Source organism: Pyxicephalus adspersus, chromosome 5 (assembly GCF_032062135.1).
Source record: "Pyxicephalus adspersus chromosome 5, UCB_Pads_2.0, whole genome shotgun sequence".
Lineage (NCBI taxonomy): Eukaryota > Metazoa > Chordata > Amphibia > Anura > Pyxicephalidae > Pyxicephalus > Pyxicephalus adspersus.
In genome coordinates, this window is record NC_092862.1 from 103,893,149 (window position 1) to 103,918,620 (window position 25,472).

The window sequence follows — 25,472 nt, forward strand, 5'->3', positions numbered from 1 at the left end:
GGTCAAAGGAGCTCTCCATGTAGGTAAAAACAAGCCATCCTTAAGCTGCAAAACAGAAAAAAACCCTCCTAGAAGATGTTACAATAGTAGGAGTGTCAAAATCTACAGTTTGGTACATCATGAGAAAGAAACAAAGCACTGGTGAACTCAGCAACCCCAAAAGACCTGGACGTCCACGGAAGACAACAGTGGTGGATGATCGCAGAATAATTTCCATGGTGAAGAGAAACCCCTTCACAACAGCCAACCAAGTGAACAACACTCTCCAGGAAAAAGGCATATCGATATCCAAGTGTACCATAAAGAGAAGACTGCATGAAAGTAAATACAGAGGGTGCACTGCAAGGTGCAAACCACCCAGAAGCACTCACAACCACTCATAAGCCTCAAGAATAGAAAGGCTAGATTGGACTTTGCTAAACAACAAAAAAAACATCTAAAAAAGCCAGCACAATTCTGGAAAAACATTCTTTGGACAGATGAAACCAAGATCACCCTTTACCAGAATGATACACAGGACAGAAGCAGCCGAATGAATTCTGAGGTGTTCAGAGGCATACTCTGTCTGCTCAAATCCAGCTAAATGCAGTCACATTTATTGTGAGGCATTACATAATACAGATGGACAATGACCCAAAACATACAGCCAAAGCAACCCAGGAGTTTAATAAAGCAAAGAAGTGGAATATTCTTGAATGGCCAAGTCAGTCAAACCAAAGGGTTTTCAACCAAGTATTAGAAATGAACATTTTATTTTCAGCTGTTTAATATGCCCATTTACTTTTGAGCCCCTGAAATGAAGTGATTGTGTTAAAAAAGGCTTTAGTTCCTCACAATTTTATGCAATCTTTTTGTTCAACCCACTGATTTAAGGCTGAAAGTCTGCAGGTCAACTGCATCTGAGTTGTTTCATTTAAATGAATTGTGGTAATGTACAGAACCAAAATTACAAAAAACTTGTCCCTGTCCAAATATTTATGGACCTAACTGTATAGTCAGCAACAGTTCTAACATATTTCACATTCTACTTGTCAAATTCTCAGCCCTGTTTTATGCAATATGTATCAAGCTGATGCCTTGTTATGCTTTTTGCATTATTAAGCAACTAAAAGTAAAATAAAGGCAGATCATTGTTCTTATGTCGGACATCTAATGACCATTACCCAATAGGTAGAATACATATCTGTAAATTATAAGTAATCACAGCCATTATACACCTGTTATATTAGCAAGGCCTTGTTTACATATGAAACCAATGTAACTTGCTGTAGTGACTCTTTAACCTTTATACAAATGCTATTATCTCATGGATAAAAACCGGTCAATGCGACTTCTGGTCAAACATGTTTTTCTTGTAAAGAAACTATGCGGTATCTCTATTCAACCTCCCACATAAATGACCAAAGTAAAATCCTAAAACTTTCTGTATTTTGCATATGCAATTATTTTCTAAAGCTTGTATCATTTACAATGAATACATTTGTACTGTTTATGCAAATAAATATAAAAATATCTTAAGCATCAATCAAAAGTTGTCAGCCTGCACGAGGTTTACGTTTTCTATGGCTTTAGTGGAAAGTAGAAATGCATATATTATCATATCCTCAATGTGAGTAGTTATTTATAACTGATTTCCCATTCACAAACCAGGTAAGGACTAAATGCATCAAATAAAAAGCGGTCTCCAACTAAATAGCCAGGAACAAGCATATCATGTTAGTTTTCTGCTTTGTTCTTGACATTCAGTAGGTTAGCACAGAACATATTAGCTGGAGGCAAAATGTTGTGTGATCCAGCTCGCCCCTTTGTCTGACATGGAAACGTGCAAGCTTGGAAGAAGGCCAGACAAAAACCTTGCAGCAATCAGCTGTCTCGGATTTATGATATACAGAAAAAATTGTGATACTGTTGCCAGCTTATCGGTCACTTAGATATTATCATTATTATGTACTGTGGACCCTTAGGAGACAGGTGCATTGCTACCCTGTATTATTATACATCACAATATATATTGTATATTGCAAATTTATCCAAAGCCCATACTGGGGATGAAAGTCATTTAAAGCCATATTCAGAAAAAAATTTAAATATTTAGGTCAGGGACATATTCACAAGCCAGTCATTTTGAAAGTGTTAGGGTAAAAAATATAAAATCATATGTAATACGTCTCTGTGAAATAATAACATCCCTCTATGCTCTATCGCTCTACAAACCCTTTAAAACACATATAAGATACCTGCTGATCTGTAGGAAAGAGTGGTGTCAGCCCTGTTCAGTTGTGTTTTAATAAACTACACAAAGACTACTAAACTACTTAAAGGTTCCCATTTGACTATTTCTACAACATAGACACTAATTTTTCTCTAGTAAAAAATTGGAAAACTGACGTTAGCTACTGACAAACAAGCAGCATTCTGTTGGTAATCCACCTTCTCACCAAGCAGGTCCCCACAACTGAAAGAGAAGAAAAGCCCTTAGCATCGATCAGCTTGCATATGTAAAGGCCTGTGAACAGCGGAGACCAAAAATGAAGTCTGGTTAAAAGGTAAGATGTGGACACGGGAATGGAAGCTTTATTACACCAAAAGCTCTACAAAACCTCGGGATTTCAAGACCCATAACAGACTGCAGGTATGTTCTCTCAAAAACCTTCCTGCCCAGCTGCCAGCATTCATACTGACAAGGTAAGCCAAGTCATGCGTGCACAGCTCATTGTACATGCACTGAAGTTTCATACCATTCCAACCTGGCAATAAAGATGTCCAAAGACTAGATAAAGTACCATCAATTAGGAGGAGCACAGGGACTGCAGTGCTGAATGGTTCTTTTTGGCAGCTAAATGTGCCATAATGTGAAAATAATCTGTGCATACTTGCAGATTATGACAAACACTTCCAGGGGCCCCTAACATTTCTAGTGGTTTAAAGTGGAACTTTACAAAATACAGGATCAGGCAGGTGATTACTGAAGAAAGTGACAGGTGATGTCCCTTCTGCAAAAATACATCTTAATTGCCTGATCGCACTGGGGAAAAGTAAAAAAGCATGGCGGCACACGTTCAGCTCAGTGACGGTTGCCAGGGCAACCCATCAATCCCATCTTCTCTTGTATCAGAGACAAATGAATTTCCCCACAGACGTTGTTCTGGCACAGCCAATCAAGATGGCCGAAGTTTGTCACTAGGAAGACAAAAAGATGGCGGCAACGCCCTGCATTGGAACACAGAAAGGTGATCTGTGTGGGTATAGTTCTGCTTCAATTCAAATTTCAGATTAAAATGCTTGTTGATATGTGAGAAACCACAAACTGTACTGTATTCTGTAAAATAGAAAAAAAATATGACATCCCAAAAACCTGTAAATATATTGCGACAAAAAAAGTATTATCTCTCAAGGATTATTGTTTTTACATCAGGCAGTTTGTGAAAAAGAAAAAAAATTTATGCAGACAAAGCACACTCTCAAAATAACTGTAGGGACTTATAAAAAGCAGAAGTGAAAATGATGTTTTGGCTTGCAAGTTACAAGAAGGGGAGTGAAAATATTCATGGAGGCAGTGGGCCTGATAATTTATTAAAGCTCTTTTATCAGTGAAAGCTGGGTGATCCAGCAAACCTGGAACATATTTCTTAAAAGTCATTTGCTATTTGTTAGCAAATGTTTTCAATTCTGGACCAGATCCATTCCGGGTTTGCTGGATCACCCAGCTTCATTGATGAAAATGTATCCTCTCCAGCCTTGGAGAGCTGTAATAAATCAGGTCCATTGTGTAGGAGGATTGTAGAATGGCCAAGTGTGTAAATGTGTAATTGAACTTTTTGTTTTTATTTTAATTAAATAGTGATCGGGATTCTGAGAAAAATGATAATTGTTTAAGTTGGCTGGAAAAAAATGTTTTGAAAAGTTTGGAATTTTTTATCCCCTCTAATATACACAGCTGATATTGCATCACTAATGTCAAAGTTAAAACGTAACAAGAGACAAAGCGGTTATTTGACTAAAGGAGTAAATAATTCCAACTCAAAAAACATGTTCACTTTTATTACCCAATCATGTGCAGATTTAATAGAAAAACAGAAATGAGGGATCATTAATAATAATGTCTAATAAATATTCTCAATACCTTTAGTAAATCACTCTCAAAAACAAATTGTCTATTCTTGAGCTTTATTAATGGCTTGGAACAAATTTCCGGATTTGTTCCATGCATGTTTTAAGTCAGGGACTGAGCTATGGACGGCACTGACACACGCTGCAATGCATTCCTTCCCACACGAGAAATGACATTGGGTATTTGCAGCTATAATGTGTTTGGCCAAAAACTATACATTCTATGCATGCAGCATTAACTTACCATAACTGGAATAAAGCATTCTTTTTGTTAAAATAATAAGCTAATAAAATGTAAACATGGCCAAAACACTGCTGAAGTATCATTATATCCTAGATTCATTATTTAAGCCTCCCACAGTTGTTGCGCTTAACTCTAGCAGATGCTCTGGCAGCTGGAGAATTTCTATTGGCTGCAAGCAACAATTGTCACAGCAACCAAAAGTAATTACCTGCCAGCGTTCCCGAGCAAGTGAACACCAGGGAACTCTATAATAGAACGCTAGAAGTTTATGGTGCTTAGATACTTGCATTTGCAGCAGAAGGTGACAGAGGATTTACCTCACCTAAAGGGAAACAAGTATTCTGCTGTAACTGCTAGAAAGAAACTTCATGCTTGCTGCTCCACATTTGGATGACTGTATTTTGTTTAAACTGTATCTGTATGTCGAAGACCACAGGGTTGGTGTGAATAGGCCCTATCATATTTGTAAATGTGTTAGCTCCTTCTTGGTCCTGGTTTCTGAGCCTACTTACCCAGACCAACGTTTCCCCATCTCCGTCCCTTCCTAGCATGGCAACAAAAATTTGCATTATCTCTAGAACTGTGACAGAAAAAGCAAAAAAAAAATCTAACAGAAAAAAACTTTTCCACTCATTTAAAAATAAAGTTTTAGTTGGAGTTCTAGTGGAAGGAAAGCTTTTGACCCCTTTATATGGAGAAAAAAAGACTACAGGATTACAGAATGCAGGAGCGATAACAATCATCATAAGGAATTGATTTCCCATAGCACCCATCATTGTACATCCATTAGCATCTCTTCTTTCTATAAACAAAACCATTGTTAATAATCCAATAAATGAACACTCAGGATGGTGCAACAATAAACTGAAGGAAAGCTTTAGCTTAATACTAGAAGAATGTGGGTGAGTCTCATTGATTGATGTGTGTATCCTGGCTTTTATGCCAATTACAGATTTATATACACTTCTTAGAAGAATTGCAAATGGCTTATAAGAATTTTACCACAATTATTATTATTATTATTATTAATAAACAAGATTTATATAGCGCCAACATATTACGCAGCGCTGTACATTAAATAGGGATGGCAAATGACAGACTAATACAGACAGTGATACAGGAGGAGAGGACCCTGCCCCAAAGAGCTTACAATCTAGTAGATGTTTTTGAAGGCCTAAAAAAATTCATATAGAACTACAGGCAAAAACAATGACACCTGCTGCCATCAGTTATAAGGATTTCTATAGCAGTTTGTGTTGTCGCAATGGTCACTTTAACAAAGTTTTAATCACTTATTGAGCCTGCCAGTTGTTCTGTTGAATTTAGATGTCCATTAAACAAACATTTTTTTTTCATAAGTAAAATCATTATTCTAACACAGAAAGAAAACAACCCAAAATCGATCATTTTTTGCATGTTTCCATGATGCCTATATAAACATCAACTAGGACTATCCTAAGAAACCATGATCAGATGATTGAACATACAGCTACAGCACAGTCACATCCCCCATATTACCACTGCCACGTCTGCAATATCATCTTAACAACATTTAAAGAGCATGAAGGTTATTTACTATTCGTAGAATAAAAGACAAGAAAAAACACACAAGCCACATGTGATCAGTTCACAACTGCCAAAACTCTCATCAAATTATACATCACTGATATAAAACACAGTTCCCAAAAATGATTACAGTCAATCTATAAATATAATCACTTCTGACTTTACAGGAATGACTCATCCAATTTTTAAACATTCTTTATTTACCCTTTTAAACCAATTGCAAATATTTACTTAGATATACAAATATCAGAAATAAGCCTCAGATTATCCATGTGAAAATACTGATTTGGTCCAGAGGCCCGGTATTCCCAGGCTAGAATTAGGAGACATGGAACTTCAAGGAACAAATCCTGGGTAATGTTAGTAAATATTCCAGCACTGCTTTTCTGCCTGCACCAGTGGATCCTCTAATGTCCCGCTGATGTCACTGCTCATCAGGATTCCCATAGGCCCCTAATGCTAAACAGCCAATAGCAAGTGTTCATGTCATAGGTGGGGGACAAGCTCCTATTTTAGGCTGGTGATAAATTTGTATGAATCTACTGAATAATACAGAGATAAAGGCACACAATAGAAAACTGGGGGAGAAGTTAGAATAGAATCCAACAATCTTTAGATATGTACGATATGTTCTTGCATTTAAAACTGGAACAGGACAGTTTTGGGCCTAAGTCTAGGAAACACAAGCTCAACCCCGTGTTAATAACAATCAGGGCTGACCTCATACGTCTGGATGCACTGGGTGAGGAATGTAAGATTATAGTAGAAGAAATGATAACAAATAAAGAACATGTGCAAGTTCTTGTTAATCATTACAATCTTAATTATATGATTAGTAAAGTATAAATTAAATTGTGTCCATTATAGTACATAGGTGATAATAATAAAGGAGTTCTTCTGGTGATTATAAAGTATATAACGTGATTTGCACATACACAATTAGTGGTTTTAAAATTGCTGACATTCTTCATTTTACAGCATTAAGTCACAAAGTCTGCTGGGACAGAACCGTGTCATCATGTGACATTTATATCACGGCAAGGAAAAAGCTGTGAGCAGAGGCTAATGTAAAACTCTTGTTTGATTATATAACTGTCCAACAAAGACCAGCAAGAGAAATTCCTCTCTCTTTTTTTAGAGGAATATAGGAGGGGGGCTTCCTTTAGAACAAAATGAAACAACACAGCCCTATCAGATCATTCATTCCAAAAAATATTTGGATACCTATTTACAAATATAAAAACAGCAAAGAGAACTGTGGTGAGAAGGCCCATTGCAGCCTACCTGTTACTGTCATTTCTTGGCAAAGAAGTTTAAAGATGAAACAAGATTGGTTAGTTTAGATGACAGTCCCATTGTACGTTTTTTGTTTGTTTTTTTATTATTATATCCAGACTATAGTTGGTTTGGATTTTTAGACTATTTTTTTACATTACATACAGCACCTTTCAGCAGAATCAAACTATAATATATTAAATAAAAATGTTGCATTAAAATAGAATTGTCGCTGGAAACGATCACAGAGTGAAAGCAAAAGCGCTGTACACACGGAGCCATTCTGTTGTATGGAGAGGAGAGGGCGCAGAATAATTGAGCGGCAACCCTCTGTGAACTTCATCATTGACTTGTACAGTGGTTGTTTACGGTCGATTGTTCATGGATCAGGACAGATCTATGAATGACATCTGGCAACCTTTCTACACATGTCAGATTCTCACCAGAGACGAACCCGATCGTTCGCATCGGGCCAGAATCATCTGACCTATGTACATAGCCTTATAGTCCTACCATGAATGTCCTTGTTCAAACACTTCCTGTTATGATATTGTAAATGATATTCTTGCATTGCTACCTTCTTTAGAACTTAGTTTAGAACTACAAGCAGCTATGCCAACACATTGCATGAGCATGGGTCACTAATAGAAGCCAGTTCAGAGGAATGATATTTATGTCACACTGAGTTGCAGTGAATGTAAACAGGAAGAAGCTAAAACGGTCAAGGAAGATAAGAAGAACTAATATGCAATAGGCAATATCTGTTTCTCCTGACATTGAAGGCTAGGCAAAGTGCACAAATTATGGTTAGGAGGAGAACAAGCAGAGTAAAAGTCAGTGTTAAGCTGCGTACACACTTCCAATTTTTATCGTTGGAAATGAACGACGAACGAACGACGAACGATGGATTGGTCAAAAATCGTTCGTAAAAAAAGTAACCAACGACGGCGACGAACGAGAATAGTCGCTGGAAATGAACGACCGGACCGGCGGATCGGATTGGACGACGATCATTTACCATCTATCGTGTGTACGGTCGTTCATTGATCGTCCATGGTCTGAGCATGCGTGATGAACGAACGTTCGTTCACTTCCTGTCGTGCACGTCACTTCCTGTATCGCTCAAACGATCGCATCTATTGTGTGTACAATATCTGCGAACGATCGTGTCGTTATCTGCATGTACAGGATCGGTGCTATACGATCGTTCGCTGATATCGTGCAGGATCGTTCGTCGTTCGTTTACCAACGATAATTATTGGAAGTGTGTACGTAGCTTAAGTTCAGCCACAGTGTGATTTTAAAAGCTGCAGTCTATTGTTTACTTCATAACAGCACCTGTCTGATAAGTATGCGGTGACACAAGTAATCAGCAAGGAATAACCAAGATGTAAAGCTGACATACTTAAAGTGTATTTAAACCCAAACTCTCAGAAAGTCTGCTAAATGTATGATAATGTTTTAGTAAATATGCTGAAAAATGAAGCCAATTCTGCTAGAAATCCAGTGAGCCATTTGTAGTCCCAACTAGTTCGAAACAAGGGAGGATTAGGGAAATGAAGGGGGGGACTGTGTCTTTTGTAATCCAATAGAAAGTATACAGCGTTGACACCACAGAAAACATTTATCAAGTTACATATTTGGCAAGGTCTTTGCCAAAGGTTAACTATGTATTCGGGGCTCTTGCTCCTGAATTCCTGTAAAGCCATTTGTCACAAGCCTTTCCCCACCTTTGACATGGACACTTGCTATTGGCTATCCAGCATTGGAGGCTTTTGGGAATCCTGACAAGCAATGACATCAGTGCAGCAAGACATTAGGGGTTCAACTGGTACAGGCAGAAAGCAGTGCTGGATTAGAGCTCTCCTGCAGAGGAAACAATATTGTCAAGGAATCTGAAGATAGATTTATGCGAGTATGTATAAGAAAATACCATGTGGAATGGGTTGCATGGGGGTAGGAGGGGGCTTACTTTTTACCCTAAGATGGACGGTCAAAGTCAGGGTTAGGTCAGCCACAGTGCCAAGCTATAACTGGTATAAATCAGTCACACAATCTTCCCCATTGCCTTGGATTGCAAATGAATTGGCAAATGTCACCGCTGGTGCCAGAGCTTACTATGCTGTCAGCTCAAACAGGTAGAAGAAATCTATGTTTCTGGAATTTCAACAGTTTTTTTTCTGTATTGGGAGTTCATCCTAACGTGTATGGTCTGTGATGATAAAGTTTCATGCCTCACATGTGAAAAAAATGCATGAGTCAAGAAGGAGCAAGTGAACTCTGGCTGAACAATAACCGTGTACTGTAAGTTTATGTATTTAGTTTGTGTTCTCTGAATGTTTATGGGCAGGGTTAGGCGATCACAGAGTACAGTGAGTAAATTATTTAACCATCATGTGACAAAGTTCAGTTTTTTGCAGGCATCACAGTGGCTACAAAATACAGGCCAAAGAAATGACACGTGTTGTACATAAAAATCTATTTATTGTGAGGTTGCAGTTCAATCTAACATTCCTGTCAGCTCTAAGTATTATTGGCCTTGGATGGCTGGCCGATATTTAAAATAGGATGTACTACTGATGTATATTCTCTCGGCTTTAAAAGGATTCACCCTCAAATTTTGAAAAAGTCACTTGAAAAACTTCAGTTTGGAAATTGCAAAAACAAAAACAGATAATGGGCCTTCATGGTACATTTCTAAAGAAACAACCAGGGCATCCACAAATAATTAAACCAAAGGTTATGCTATGGCAGCATCAGACCAGAAAATTATTCTGGGAGTTCCACCAGTCTTCCATTTAAACTGGAGCTTTGCAGTAAGGCAGATCTCCATGAATGGAGGGTAGTAGTAGGAACCTGTTCATATTGTTTAGCTCTGTAACAAGCAGATGCCGCGTGCTCTGGTTAGGGTCACATGAGTAAAAGCCAACATCTGGTCACATGACCTACAACATCTTTGTATTCTGGCAACTACACCAGCAGGCCTTATACACTGTGACTGCACCGTACTACAATGTCTCCACATCTCCAGGTCACAGGGTTCGGACCCAAAGATAAGTGGAATCTGGATAAAATATATGAAGCGTTTACTACTCCCACAAATTTTCTTTTCTGGCTGATACAATGATTTTAGGAAGGCCTAATTTTAGAGTTTAGTTTTGCTTTAAAACAGAGAAGGTAAGGATTTGCTTTATAATTCAAATCTTACAGATAGAAAACATCCCTATTAGAAAAATTCCTCATCTAAGTTAAGGACATCTCTGTTAAAACACAAACCAAGAGCTTGGTCTAAAGGTCAATTACATTACACAGCAATAAGGATCCAATTACATTTTAACTTGAGTTCTTGAAGCAAAGACATTAAGAAACAACCATGATTTTTATGTTCAAGACAACTCAATAAAAATATGTTGCAATACCCTGCTTAGGAGTATTACACAAGTCAGTGCCTATGCAGGCCAATGTAATAGGTCTGAACTCTCCCAAATGCCTAATAACCAGTTTAACACCTGTTCCCTAACCATGTCTGAGATCATGCATGCGTCATCAATTGCCTTTCCTGTAATGTAAAGCAAAAAGTGCTCAATCTTACGCAGTGAGCTGAGCACTTTTCTATTTTTTTTACATTTGGAGGAAGACAAATCACCCAGTCATGAGCCTGTGCAGTACGAGTTCACTTCAAATTGCAGGATACTGCATATGATGTTATTGGAAAATGGCAAAATCTATATATAAATATATTGACATTAATAAGATGATTTCCCCCATTTGATACCTCTTTCCATGATTTTGAGTATAATAGCTCACTCAACTGATAAAAATCCAAAGGAGGCTATTTAAGGACAATTCAGTGATTTGTATCCTTCACTTGGCATCTGGTAAACGAGGTTTTTAGGATATGACTCGCTTATTTTTCCTTGGCAGTCTAAGTGGTATGAAAAACGTACAACAGAGAAACTGCATTAATCTTTTTACCTTGATAACGTGTGAGCTAACATAAAATGTACATTGCTGTAGTTCTGGGCAATCAGGTTATGCACATTTATGAAAAGTCTTTTTTAAAAGAATGTATTTTTCAGCTGGAAGGTTTAAAGGTAAGAGGTCATCTGAAATGTGACAGTAACGCCCTTGTAAAATACCTGACCTCACACACCGCAAGCTTCTAGCTCAGCAAATCCCAGCTCGGTAAGGCTGACACTTCAAAGTCCACAAAAATATTAGCCCAAAACATGAATTAGGAGCTGAGTACATTTCTAGCACCTTAACATATATTTTTCTGTACTTGTAGAGGTCTTAACAAGATACATATGATACAAGATACATAACATGGGAAAATGTGCATATATTACAGATTTGTATTAATTTGTGTATATATATATATATATATATTTTTTTTTTTTTCCCTTTGTTTTTTTTTTTTTTGTTTTATGTTCTGACATACACTAACAGAAAACTAAACAACAGAGGCTCTGTGAGAGCAAATAATTGTCTATATTTGATTTTCACAAGTGATCACTACAATCCCTAAAATAAAAATGGAGCTGAAGGTGTTTGCAGGTGGAATACCCTAGAGCAGCCTTTTTGCAGCCTCTTTAACAACAGGGAAACTTTGAAATATCTTTCAGGTCTTCAGATAACCCCTGCTATAATGATTGAATCCACAGTTTGCAGTACATTAGTGTGGTGATCAGTAGGAAGAATGTCTCTTACATTGCTGGTCAGTAAAAACAAGGTCATCCTTACAGATATCCCAAAAGATCTTTGGTGTCACTTAAACTGACCTGAGAGGCACAAAATATTGCTCAAGGAACCCATAGCAACCTCTGGAGAACGTGGTGAAACCTTGCTCTAGAGCGTTGTTTAATAACAAATAATACCTTATCACAAAGTTATTTGTGAACAGCTTATGAAACAAATAGGAGTTTGATTGATTAAGGACATAAATAAAAGTTTTCAAGTAGGAAGTTCCTCCAACTCTGTGGAGCTTTGCTGCTTCACTGCTTTATAAACATATACTGCTTTATAAATATGCAGCATATTATCAGAATTTGTTGTCTGATGTGCAATACCCGAGCCCAAACATTGAAGTATTGAGGTTTTTTTGTGTGGCAGGGCATGCAAGACATCTTATCCACGATCTATTGTACAAATATAAACATAAAACCTGGGACACAACATGGCACTGCCTGGAGCTGCCTTATACATTTGTTTTTTATTGCTGAAGTATCAAATAGCCAAGTCATTTACACTGACTCCACTATAGGAATCCCCTCATCAATATTCACTTAGAAATAATGTTACTTATGGTGGTTCAGACCAGCTGTTTAACTCCTTGAGTTGTTGCAGTACCTAAGCTGTGACTTTTGCCTGGCTTAAATAATGTCATCAGCCTGCTGCAAGCAGGACAAAGCATTTCTACAGTCTCCTCTGCCCCAGTAATCAGACTGAAACATTGGTATTTTGTCACAAGGTGCATTGCTGAGGTAAGGGCTGATCTGTGTCAGATTTGTTATGTGAACAAGAACTGCAAGGTACCCTTACTTGAATGATTTTGTCATTTTTGAGACAATGGGCCTGATCACAAGCTCTCCAAGGCTGGAGAGGATACTCATCAGTGAAGCTGGGTGACCCAGCAAACCTGGAATGGATCTGGTCAAGGATTCAAAATGGTTGCTAGCAAATAGCAAATGACTTTAAAGAATTTTTTTCCAGGTTTGCTGGATCACCTAGCTTCACTGATGAAAGTCAAGGAAGTAAATGAGAACTCTGAATAAAGGCTAAAAAAAAGATGGCTACGTGCGTAAAAGCAAAGCAGATGAAAGTATTGTCAGGGGAGGAATCTGGAAATCCCTGCAAGAGGGAAGCCCTGTAAATGTTACAAACCCACATTTTTCAGTATCAAAGCTCAAAAAATGTATATATCTGATGCTACTTACTAACCTTTTATCTGTTGGAGATTTTTTTCCACATGTTAAAACATGCATTTAAGGCCTAAAAAATATTAAAAGGAAAAAAAAACCTGTAGAAAAAAATCGGTGCGGTTTGCATTGTTTTAGATCTCACTATATTAGTGCAACTAGTGCAAAGCCTAAATTTTCAGTAAAAAGTATATTACAAATATCTTATCTAGTGCACAGAAACGCAATAAAACACTAAAGGCTCTATAAAATAGGGAATCTTCCAGGTCCATGTTTCAATGAAAGTAATTGATTTCCATGAGCGAATGTTTGAAGGAATGTCTGATTCCCTGTTTTTTTTTTTGAATAAGGTCCTAAAAATGTTTGAGAATAGACAAAATAAATTAAATTGAGTAAACAGATACCATGTCAAGATGTAAAAAACGTGCGTCTGTGACATGACATCAAAAGACTATGACATCATATAAGACTGAAAATTGCACATTTGAAGCCAACCATAAAAACTCGCCGGAGAACAATTCTCTGTGGTCTTTTTTTATGCCCATTGCCTGAACAGTTCAAGTACAGACTGTACTTGACCTGTCACCTGGCCACAGTTGAGAAATGTGACGGCTTTGAACCCAGAAGTGCTGAACACTGAGCATTTCCAGGTATACTACAAATCTAAAAGTCACATTTGTCCCCTTCAAAAGAAAAATAATAAATAATAATAAACAAAATTTGTTAAATATTGAAATTACACCTCTTTATTCGAAACAGAATTACAGTCAAAAGGCAATCTAACTCCTCCCCCACACATTCAGCACATCAAAACAGACTTTTTGTAAAAACTGCTTCCGTAGAAAAAAAAAAGTAGGTAAAATTGTGGTTTAAAAGACTTTCTCAAATGATTGCCCTGCAGGGCTGAGTATGTAACAAGCATTTTTTGTTCTGATATACAGATGCCTTCCCTCCTACTATTTCCAGATTACTTTCATGTTTACATATGTGCAAGATCAGCTGACTGTATCAGCGGATAGCGGAAGAAGCAAAAGAGTAATTGTCAGGCATCAACATCAAACATGTCTCCAGCTCTAGTGGTGATTGGTGTAGGACATCCTATGACAACACAGAAACGTGTAGCTAAATATTGATAAGAAAACCATTGCTCAACTAAGCAAATAAGAAATATAGGAAAATAAGAAAGAGATAGAGACGACTTTTTTCCAATTTTAGTTCTGTACATTACCACAATCATTTTTAAATGAAACAACTCAGATGCAGTTGAACTGCAGGCCTTAATTCAGTGGGTTGAACAAAAAGATTGCATAAAAATGTGAAGAACTAAAGCCTTTTTTTACACAATCACTTCATTTCAGAGGCTTTTAAATGCTCTGACGGGCCTTTACCGCAATGGCTTTCAGTTGTTCTTTGTTTGTGGGCCTTTCTGTCTGAAGTTTAGTCTTCAACAAGTGAAATGCATGCTCAATTGGGTTTGGTACATCATGAGAAACAAACAAAGCACTGGTAAACTCAGCAACTCCAAAAGACCTGGACGTCCACGGAAGACAACAGTGGCGGATGATCGAAACCCCTTCACAACAGCCAACCAAGTGAACAACACTCTCCAGGAAATAGGCGTATCAATATCCAAGACTACCATAAAGAGAAGACTGCATTGAAAGTAAATACAGAGGGTGCACTGCAAGGTACCACCAACAAACCACTCATAAGCCTCAAGAATAGAAAAGCTAGATTGGACTTTGCTCAAAAACATCTAAAAGCCAGCACAGTTCTGGAAAAACATTCTTTGGACAGATGAAACCAAGAAAAACCTTTACCAGAATGATGGCAAGAAAAAAGTATGGAGAAGGCATGGAACAGCTCATGATCCAAAGCATACCACATCATCTGTAAAACATGGCGGAGGCAGTGTGATGGCTTGGGCGTGCATGGCTGCCAGTGGCACTGGGACACTAGTGTTTATCCATGATGTGACACAGGACAGAAGCAGCCGAATGAATTCTGAGGTGTTCAGAGACATACTGTCTACTCAAATCCAGCTAAATGCAGTCACATTGATTGAGAAGCATTACATAATACAGATGGACAATGACCCAAAACATACAGCCAAAACAACCCAGGAGTTTATTAAAGCAAAGCAGTGGAATATTTCTTAATGGCCAAGTCAGTCACCTGATCTGAACCCAATTGAGCATGCATTTCACTTGTTGAAGACTAAACTTCGGACAGAAAGGCCCACAACCAAACAGCAACTTGAAGCCGCTGCAGTAAAGGCCTGGCAGAGAATTAAAAAGGAAGAAACCCAGCATCTGGTGATGTCCATGTGTTCAAGACTACAGGCTGTCATTGCCAGCAAAGGGTTTTCAACCAAGTATTAAAAATGAACATTTTATTTTCATCTTTTTCATTTGTCCAGTTACTTTTGAGCCCCTGAAATGAAGTGATTGTGTAAAAAAAAAAAGGCTTTAGTTCCTCACATTTTTATGTAATCTTTTTGTTCAACCCACTGAATTAAAGCTGAAAGCTGCACAACATGAACAACTGCATCTGAGTTGTTTCATTTAAAATCAATTGTGGTAAAAAAAAACAAATTAGAAAAAAGTTGATTAAAGCATCCCTAAACTCAAAAATTTCACTTTACATTAAAGACTATTATAAAAAAAAAAAAAAAAAAAAAAAAAGTGCAGTACCGTTCCCTAGGCGATCGAAAATGAATGGGGGAGCAAAGCCTCCCGGGATACCTACGTTACGCATCCCAGGAGGGTCTTGGGTGCTCCTTCAGGCATGCGCAGAAGGAACCTTTTCACGCAAAGAAAAATATTTGACAAACTCACGCATTCACAGTGAGATTGGCAAGTTTTTTTTCCAACCTACGTCACCCGATCTCGCACCTGGGTCAGGAAGAACCAGGAAGATGGCGGCGCCTGGCGCGCTAGCTCCGGGTCAGATGCTGGAATGATGCAGGACCCTAAGCAAGACACCTCTAGATGGATCTGACTGCCCTGAGCAATTTTTTTTTGCCACTTTTCAATTTAGTTCCACTTTAGGTATGTTTCTCACACATAATGTTACATCCTTCTCTCATATGTAAACATGAAAAATAATCATGTTTACTCATGCCTAAAAATCTTAGCAAAATTTGTTTGCACTGGCACAATTTAGAGACATTTAGAAAAGAGGTAAACCGGAAGCCCCAGACATTTCACAAGCTGCGCAACATAAAAATTCAGTAAATCAGCAGGTCAGCTGTGTTCAAAAATAAATGTAAAACTGTCATGTCCCACATCAATGTTTCTCTAAAAAGGTTAAAGAAAGGTTCTAAAAAAGGTTTTACATTTGTTCTTCCCACTGCTGGCTTTTTTGAAGATGTGACACCCATCTCGTCACTTCTTGGAGCCTGGGAAGGTGCCACCCATGCTATGTGCCCCATGTCACTAATCTGTGGACCTTTCTGGCAAGTGTCAAAACTGAGTGGGGGGATATTGCTGTTTTATTTTTTTTCCTCTGTTGTTATGAACCCCGAATAAACCTATTGAAAAATTACTTTTTTAAAAATAAGGAACACAACAAGCACGTTGAAGTTAAAAAGTTAGGTGGAAAATGTTACTTGAGTATGCAAATTTCTGCATGAACTACTGAGATCTGTAACAGCTTTTAAGATCGGCAGACCTTTTTCAGTATTTACCTAAATGTACATAAATTAAAGGAAACCATTGTAATGTTTTTTTTTTCTAACCAAAATAAAAAAAAACAATGTGTAAGTAAAAGAAAAAAAACTAAAATAACAAAATAAACCCATTTCAAGGCTCACCAAATCATCTGATTGATGTTGTTGCCATTATCTATGTTGGTGCCAGACTTCTGCAGCAGAAATGGATGGACTCTGTACAAGCACAAATGAGAAATAAGGCACAGCTCCAATACACAATTAAATGAATCTCAAATTGAATTTTGAAAGCTAGAAATAACATAAAAACGTTTTACATTACGGTGCAGTGACTGTGCTTGAATCTTATCCAATGACCGTACACAAAAAGCTCAAAATAAACACAGGACTTTCATGATAATACCGGTATGTGCAGTGCCAGAAAAATAGCCTAACAGCCTACAAGATTGAACAATCTGTCTTCACCGAATGCCAAGAATAAACCATTGTTATTTCCAAAAAAACAAACAAAAAAAAAAAACTAGCCTAAATGTATTTCATCTCTCATGGATTTATCGGATTTTTTTAAAAAAATTGATTGAATGAGTGTGTAGAATCTGTTCACCTGCCAAAACAGTTGGCAAATCTGTTTAGCCAGTTTTGTGATCTATGTATCAATGGGGGGGGGGGGGGGGGGGGGGAGTGTGTGTGTGTGTGTGTGTGTTTCATCTTCTCTTTATCTTTTTTTATAATTATTATAAATCAGTCCAGCTTGGCCTCGTTTATCAGTGTCACAGCAAATAATGGTCTCTGTCTTTTGCACCCAGACTTATTCTAGCAGCAAAGAATGTGTATATGGGTTAGTATACAACAATCTATCAGGTTTGTACACTCAACACAGATGGTCTGTGACAATACTTTATCACATATTGAAAACAAGGCCCATATTCTTCAGCTACACTGCAAAATATTAAATCCATCACAATAGGTTTGTAAGATTTATACCATCACTATATCTAGAGATTGTGCGGACACATCTTTCTATTCAGTGTTTTTTCTTTTAGGTGAAAACCAATTATCCAATATCGCTTATTAAACGGTTGTTGGAATTTCATATCGTTAATCAAGTAAAAACAAGTATCATAACAGCTTGCTTTAATTCCCTATACAACAATACAGTATAATTCCCCATTACACAGAACCCACAGGGATTTGTAGATTCTGGATAAGTTTCTAGTTGCTTGAGGGTTACTATTGAAATACTAAACACAGCACAGAATATGCAGAGAAATAAATATACCTGTACTATAAAATCAGAATGACCCAGAAAAATCAAAACGCAGTATAATGGTAGCAGTGCTGAGTAATATGTTGGGTCTAAATTAATCCTGTTTATTAATATTCATAATAATAATAGCAGTAGAAATAAATTCCAAACCCAACTGTGACTAGCCAGAAAAGCAGTAGAGATCCAAAATGTGGACATTTTGGAGTGGTAAGAGCACATGGGAGCCAAACGAGTAATTAATAGGGCTTTGGCTTACTGATGGCACAACTTGCCAAGTTTAAACTCTCCTATTATCTTTTGAGTCAGGCGCCGTGCCGATTTTTTGAGAGTGCTAGTTGCTGTAGTTCCAAATAACAGAGGTGAATCTCCAAAGCAGGAACACAGGCAAGAACCAAAACTTGATAAAGGGTCTATTCTTTCCATACTTTATCTGTTGCCTTTACATATTCTTTAAAGACCATTTCATACCCACAGTGAGCCACAGCGGGCTCAACCATTGTTCCAGTTCCTCCATTCAAGTTGTACATGGCTGCAGCAGATAGCGGTGAAGTTACCAAAAATGACAGGTTGTATTTGGCTGCACAGTTGCTGTTTAGGATTTGCTCCACAGCTGCAGCCACATGCATATCTGGTTGCCCATGGTGTGCTTTGTTGTGCACGTGGGAGAGGAAAACCAAGTGAATAAACAACTGTCTGTCCTGGTCGGAGTTTAGAATTTTGATTGCACTAAAGACCAGCACTCTTTATCACTGAACAATTCCTTCATAGGATTAGCCATCCAATAGCATGTTAATTTCCAGCTCTGAACAAATTGCTTAAGTTTTCCAAATTATGTTGATTATCTATAATTTCATTTGGGTTTCCTTTCTTGTCTATACACTAAACTACAACCTTTGATCGCTGCATGCTAATGACTGTTTAACTAGACTCTAGTACTTCCTTAATGACCTTCTGAATATAAGTTAGGACTGTATTCAAGTGCCCAGGTACAAAGCTGACTACAGCATTGGACTTTGTCCTGTATGTCCAATCAGCAAGTCAAGCAAAGAGTCCAGTAATGGAAAACTGAAAATGCTTGGCCTTGTTTACAAAAGGTGCAAAGCCACTTAATGACACCTCATTTCATTGAACTGGCTGCAGGGCATTGTGAGATTTAGCACAGCTTACTAAAAAGACCTTCTGTGCTACAGCATGCTGAGAAAAACAACTTGAGCTGAAACATATAAACACCCATTGATAACATCATCTTGTATGCATGTAATATTTAATAATGCAGAATAACAACAATTTAATTCTAATATAATTTGCCAGCTTTGTGTTGATCTGATGCCAAAGCATTTTCAGTCATTATTACAGACAAAAGCTATTTATCATTTTCTGGAGAAGAAATAGAAAAAATGCACAGTGCATTCGATTTCCTTTTCAATGAATATATTTACTACAGTATAGAAAGAATTGCTGTTAAAGGTATCCCAAATGGCTATGCATACATTATATACAAACTTACTTAGGAAAGATGTAAAGATGAAAAATGGATCAAATGGAGGAAACAAGAGATGCTATTGCCACCAGATTCTAGATAATACTTTTAGATCAGACCAGACATCCAACCCACAGCAACAAATCATTTTTGTTTAGTTGTTTATCCTTTAAGGATATATTTTTATTTACCAACAACTGTGATTTGTGGAGTATAAGATGGATATAACTCAGTTTGTTGTTTACCTAGACCCATTTGCTGTTATTGACAAATTTTGCAGATCTGACAAATCAAATCTAAAACAAAATATGTGTATAGCCAATTTAACTTCACGGGAAAAATCACATAAGAGATGTCAGTGGATGTGCAGCCCCTCATATTATGTCTCTTTATGTAAGTAAAACTTCTCTACAGATGCACGTTTATTTAAATAGACTCAGCATGCAAATAGAGCAAATCCATGTGTACATAAAGAATGTGCACTAGGCAATATAGCCTGCATTGGTGTACAGGTAAATTCAAGATATCTGTACTTTCCAAGTATTTGAATGTTTTTATTAAAATATATGATCTCGCCTTTTAGAGATAAATCAATTTGTCTACATTTAGGAGCCTTATGTGGATGCGGATTCTGGTTCACAAATTAGTAAACTGTAGAAAACTAATGAATAGATTGTGTTTGAGAAAACAGAGAAATAGAAACATATAACATATATAGAAAAGTCTATTACTGCCCTTGATAAATATCTTTATTTTTTAAACCTGGACACCTGCCTAGAATACAATGCTATGCACTGCCCAAACACTTGACAAAGAAATCAAAGACCGTATGTTGTTTGTAGGCTGACAAACTATTTGAATAAAGCCAGCACGTATTCATACCCAGTCAGTGGTAATATGGTGCCAAGTACTACTGGTATACCACCAGTTACACTACAGAGGACTACATGAAGGTAATGTGTATACTTATTATGCATCTACTGTCTCGATGACACCAATGCAACTGTTCATTCATTGAGACCCGTACATCAGTAGTATACTCAGGCCACAATCTACCTCCAACTTACAATTCCACAATAACCTAAAATTTTAAGATAACGTGAATTGTCACAAAGACCCAAATACCTCAAATGCCAGAGCTCCAGAAATAACCACAGTGCCAGAAGATGTAAGCGCTGGCCGTTCTAGGCAAACCTAGTAGTAGGAAGGTACAATTGTATGTTACTGCATTTACAATAATGTTTGTTTGGGATACAGGACTTAGCTGAACCTCCACTTACATCATCACTCTAACATGTAATGGTGAATACACAATTGCACTGCCTGTCTATGGTATGCATATACAATTTTTCAATACCCATTACTACAAACAGCATTGCATCTGACTTTTAAAGATTTACCCAAGACAAACAGCAGACCACATTGTTTAAACTTGTGTAAGAAAGAAATGTGAGAGTTGTGGGATGCAGGCACCCCTGTCAGGCAGCACATAGAGCTTCTAATGTTTCTTCAGACTACAGTACAAGATGAGCAATACACCTCGGTAAAGACCCAGCCTGGTCAATAAATGAGCAATATCACACTAACAATGCCATTATTCTGATCTCTCAGGAAGCATCCAAAGTTGTATGGACAGCATCATGCAATGTCACAGCGCCTGGCTGACCTCTCCTCTCACCATCTATTAGACTGCTGCTGTGCACATAACTACAGAAGGTGGAGAATCAAGACACATCAAAGTGATAGTTCTTTTTAACAATTCTATGTCTAGTAAATGTCTGGGTTTAATAAATATACGATATATACGATATATGATATCAAAACTTGAAAGGACTGTCTGTAAGCTCCTGGTGTGGACAATGATTTGTTGAGGCACTTTTAGCCTTGTTCAAAAAACTTACAAAGTGTTCAAATATCACTTCAAACATTTAGTGAATTGCCTTATTGAGACTTTATAACCTAAGAGGCTTGGTTATAATGATCAGCTAAACCGAAAGCTAAAACTCCCTACAATAATTTCCCTAAATTTGTAATCTGCTGTATAAACATAAAACTAAGAATACCTTGTTTTTGCTCAAACTAAAAGATTTTAGTTTTCGGAACAGCAAACAACATACTATCTTTACTAGACAAACCAGCACTCATCTGAAATACTGCTATCTGTGTTCTTTTCAAAAAGAACAAGAAGTTCTTTTTCTGACAACTTATAAAAGTGATCTATTGCTTGTTGTTATACGTCGTGATCTTGTGTAAGTAATGCACGCTGGAAGGACAGAAAGTGCCAGTGACGTCACAGAAGACATTGCAGTACCTGCCCTTTACATACAACATCACAGCTTTATGTTCTGCACTTCTATGGAGTTCTGTATAAGTCTATAGAAAGCCTGCCAGCTGCTCAGTTCAGTTCGTGGGCTTAGTGCTGAGCTGTGGGTGTCACAGATAGAGATTTCAGCTATTAAGTCTAACCCAGGTGCTGCCTTCTGTGCTCCATACCTGAACTGAGACATGTTAGACACCAAGGTTGTAGAGCAGTGTTTCTCTACCATTTTACATTGGGGAACCTTAAAAAAACATTCAGGTCCTTCTAGACAACTCCTGCTACATCCACAGCTCACAGTGAGGTGGTCATTGGGAAGAATGCCTCTTACATTGCTGGTAACTCTGAAGAATGTCACCCATAAAGATAGCCAAAAATATCTTTGATGTCACTTAAACTGACCCGAGAAGAACAAATTGCTTATTGCTTAAAGAACCCCTTAGCAATCTCTGGAGGAAACCTGGTTGAGAAACACCATTGTAGAGCACTGCTTACAGACAATATACCATCAAGCTTACATAATTAAGAAAAGGCTATAGCAAACACTAGATGTACCTCTCCAACATCGAGATTTTCCCCTAAAGTCTGCAATGCAAGTTGGTAATGACACATTGGGCCTGAATTAATAAAGCTCTCCAAGGCTGGAGAGGATACACACTTTTATCCATGAAGCTGGTTGATCCAGCAAACCTGGAATGGATTTCTACAAAGTTACCTGATATTTGCTAGCAAATGTTTTTAATCCTTGGTCAGATACATTCCAGGTTTGCTGGATCAACCAGCTTCACTGATAAAAAAAGTATGCTCTCCAGCCTTGGAGAGCTTTATTTAATCAGGCCCAATGTTTGCATGTGTGTGTATGTGGGGGGGGGGGCGGTAGGGGTGCCATCACCGATATTTTGACAGGTAAAACCGGGTAAAAAGTGATGCAAGCGGGGTACAACTGTGCTGTTAGATGACTGCCTTAGAAAATTTGTCAGATGGGACATGGTATGAAATTATTTGTCATCACTGCAGAAAGTAGAAAACTCCCATGTGCAGCAAAGCAGTGATCAAACAGGTAAGAATTTCCCATATGATCACTACCTCCACCACAAAGAAGGAAGCATACAAACTTCTGCTACCTTCAACTATACACCAAGCACAATGTTTACAACATATAGGTAAAACCAATTATTTTCTGTTTAGTTCTGAATAAAGTATGGAAGATACAGAATCACTGTCATTTGTATGTTCTGATGGGGATATTTCCCTGCTGCCATGAGATAAATAGTGACCAGAAATCCAGAGATCTAGTGAAGTGATGAAGGTAATTCTTACTGGTGTCCATTTATTTTACTTTAGAAAGATTTTATCTTTGCAAACACCATTAGTTTATGCCTGAAACCAATCCTGGGTGCCGCAGGTCTAAACAAGCTTACTCTCTGGGACGATCATATAATTTCCCAAACAGAACATTGCAACATCAACTGACAGTGGTTGAATTTTTCTTGTTCTATCCAACACTGAAAAAGTTTTTGCTACACATACACTTTTATATCTTTCAGCAGTGTGATGTCACAGCATTTATTGCTTAGTGTGAGGTGTACAATATAAGGGCTCAACAAATCAATATGTAAGGAAATGAAAAGTATAGGTGTAATAGCATTGTGGCACAGAGGGATCCCACTGTCTGGCAGTGTACAGCACAGGGGGATCCCAGTGTCTGGCAGTGTACAGCACAGGGGGATCCCAGTGTCCGGCAGTGTACAGCACAGGGGGATCAGTGTACAGCACAGGGGGATCCCAGTGTCTAGCAGTGTACAGCACAGGGGGATCCCAGTGTCGGGCAGTGTACAGCACAGGGGGATCCCAGTGTCGGGCAGTGTTGCTGCATGTGAGGTGACACAATGGGGATTCCTCAGTGTAGCAGAGTCATGTGACTTCCTGGTGAGCCCCTCTGTGTCCTCAGAAGCCATGTGATGTCACTGTACTCACCTCCAAAGAGGTGCGGGGAGAGGTGAGAGGGGAGCGATCCAATCAGCAGCCTGGAGCCTCCTCCTCCCCCCGGTGCCCGCTCTCTGCCTCCTTCTTCGGGTGTGCTGTTGCCAGAGTCCCGAGCCGCTCCGGGTATATTCAGCCCAGCCTGACTGAGCGGGGCTTGGCTGCGAATCCCCCCAACAGACCGGCTCCGGGCATTCAAAGCCAGTGGCGTGTGCTCCGATCCCCCGGGTCCGCTGCCAGTCGCCCCCGCCGTGTGACTGGCCGAAATGTACGGGTACCTGGGCAGGGGAGACGAAGTGGAGGCAGCCACCCCCGCCGGGCCCCTGATCGGTCCCCGGCCCGTGCTGGAAGGGATGTCCGAACCTGAGTACGCCCGTGTCCGACCGTCTGAGGCCGGGCTGCTGCTCTGTCGTCCGCCCATCCCCAACACGCACCGGCCGGGTCACAGCTCATCCACCGGTGCAGGCGGGCTAGTACAGGGTGTGAACACAAAGCTTTCCCGGTCACCTCCTGATCGTCAGAGCACACACATCGCTACATAGTGCATGACGTCTGTAGATCCTTTAGTAGATCCAGGTGATCCGCGCTCACTAGATCCTCCTGTGTTACCTATGGCAGCCAGTCACACACACCCCATCCATGGGGCACACAGGGCACTGCTCCCCCCGGATACACAGATGGCAGCTTGCTTCTTCTATAATAATGCCACAGGGCAACTCAGAAACTTTCCACAGCCCCGGCCGACAGGAATCCTATACATGGCGGCGTCACGCCTCCGGTGTCATTGTGTGTTATGACGTGCGCGGTATGTTATCGTCCATCCCATGTGAGGTGGTGAGGAGATGTGCCGGGGGTGCCTGCCATGCATGTGCTGCCGCTGTCCCCTTCACACCACGCTGCTCCTCCTCCTCCTGTCACCGAGGACATGAAGCTGCTTCCCCTCCCTCACTGAACACGGCTGTCACTGAGGAGGACACAGCCAGCCCTTCCGTACAGCCCCCGCCCTCCTCCGTACAGCCCCCCTCCTCCTCACCACAGCTTCTGTCAGTGAGGCCGTACAGTCAGCGCCCCTCCCCCCTCACAGGTTCCTGTCAGACAGCCTTTCCCGCCCTCACACATCACCTTTGTGTGTTTGTTTTGTCTCCTCTGTGTCTCCTTCACTCCCTGTCTATGGCTCAGCCATTCATGTTCTCTTCTCCCCACACACAGCTCCTCCTCGTCTCTCTATACAGTACTTGTCATGGTGCAGGATGTTATACTGTATTGCATGAGAAACAGGTGAACATATGAGCATCTACACAGGGTTGCATTCACCATTATGCTGCTTGCTGTGTCAGTGACTAGGGACACAGTACTAGAGCTGTGTAATGGGTTCACCGATATTTCATACAAATCTATAGGAATAGAATACCTGCAAATGTGTTATAGAGCAGTGGTCACCAACTGGTGGTCTGCGAGAAAAGTTTGGGGGTCTTGTATACTTTACATTTTTATTAATAAAAACCTCTGGCCGGTGCACCCCCGAGGGGTATCACTGTAAGGACCCCACTGGGGGGACACACCGGCCAGAGCTGCAGAACACGTCCCTCGTACAAGTCCCAGGTGCAGGGAAGTGGGCCCATTGCAGGCTCAGCTCTGTGAT

The 25,472-nt window shown here is 39.2% G+C and overlaps 1 protein-coding gene across 1 annotated transcript in view; it reads right to left on the reverse strand.

Moving 5' to 3' along the window:
* The window catches only part of ZNRF2 (zinc and ring finger 2), a 76,169-nt gene extending 51,360 nt beyond the window's left edge, over positions 1–24,809 (reverse strand). The window contains exon 1 of the mRNA XM_072412340.1: positions 23,825–24,809. Within this exon, the coding sequence (XP_072268441.1) occupies positions 23,825–24,251 (427 nt within the window). The 5' untranslated portion in view covers positions 24,252–24,809. The remainder of the gene's footprint in view (positions 1–23,824) is intronic.
* Between the last annotated feature and the right edge of the window lie 663 nt (positions 24,810–25,472).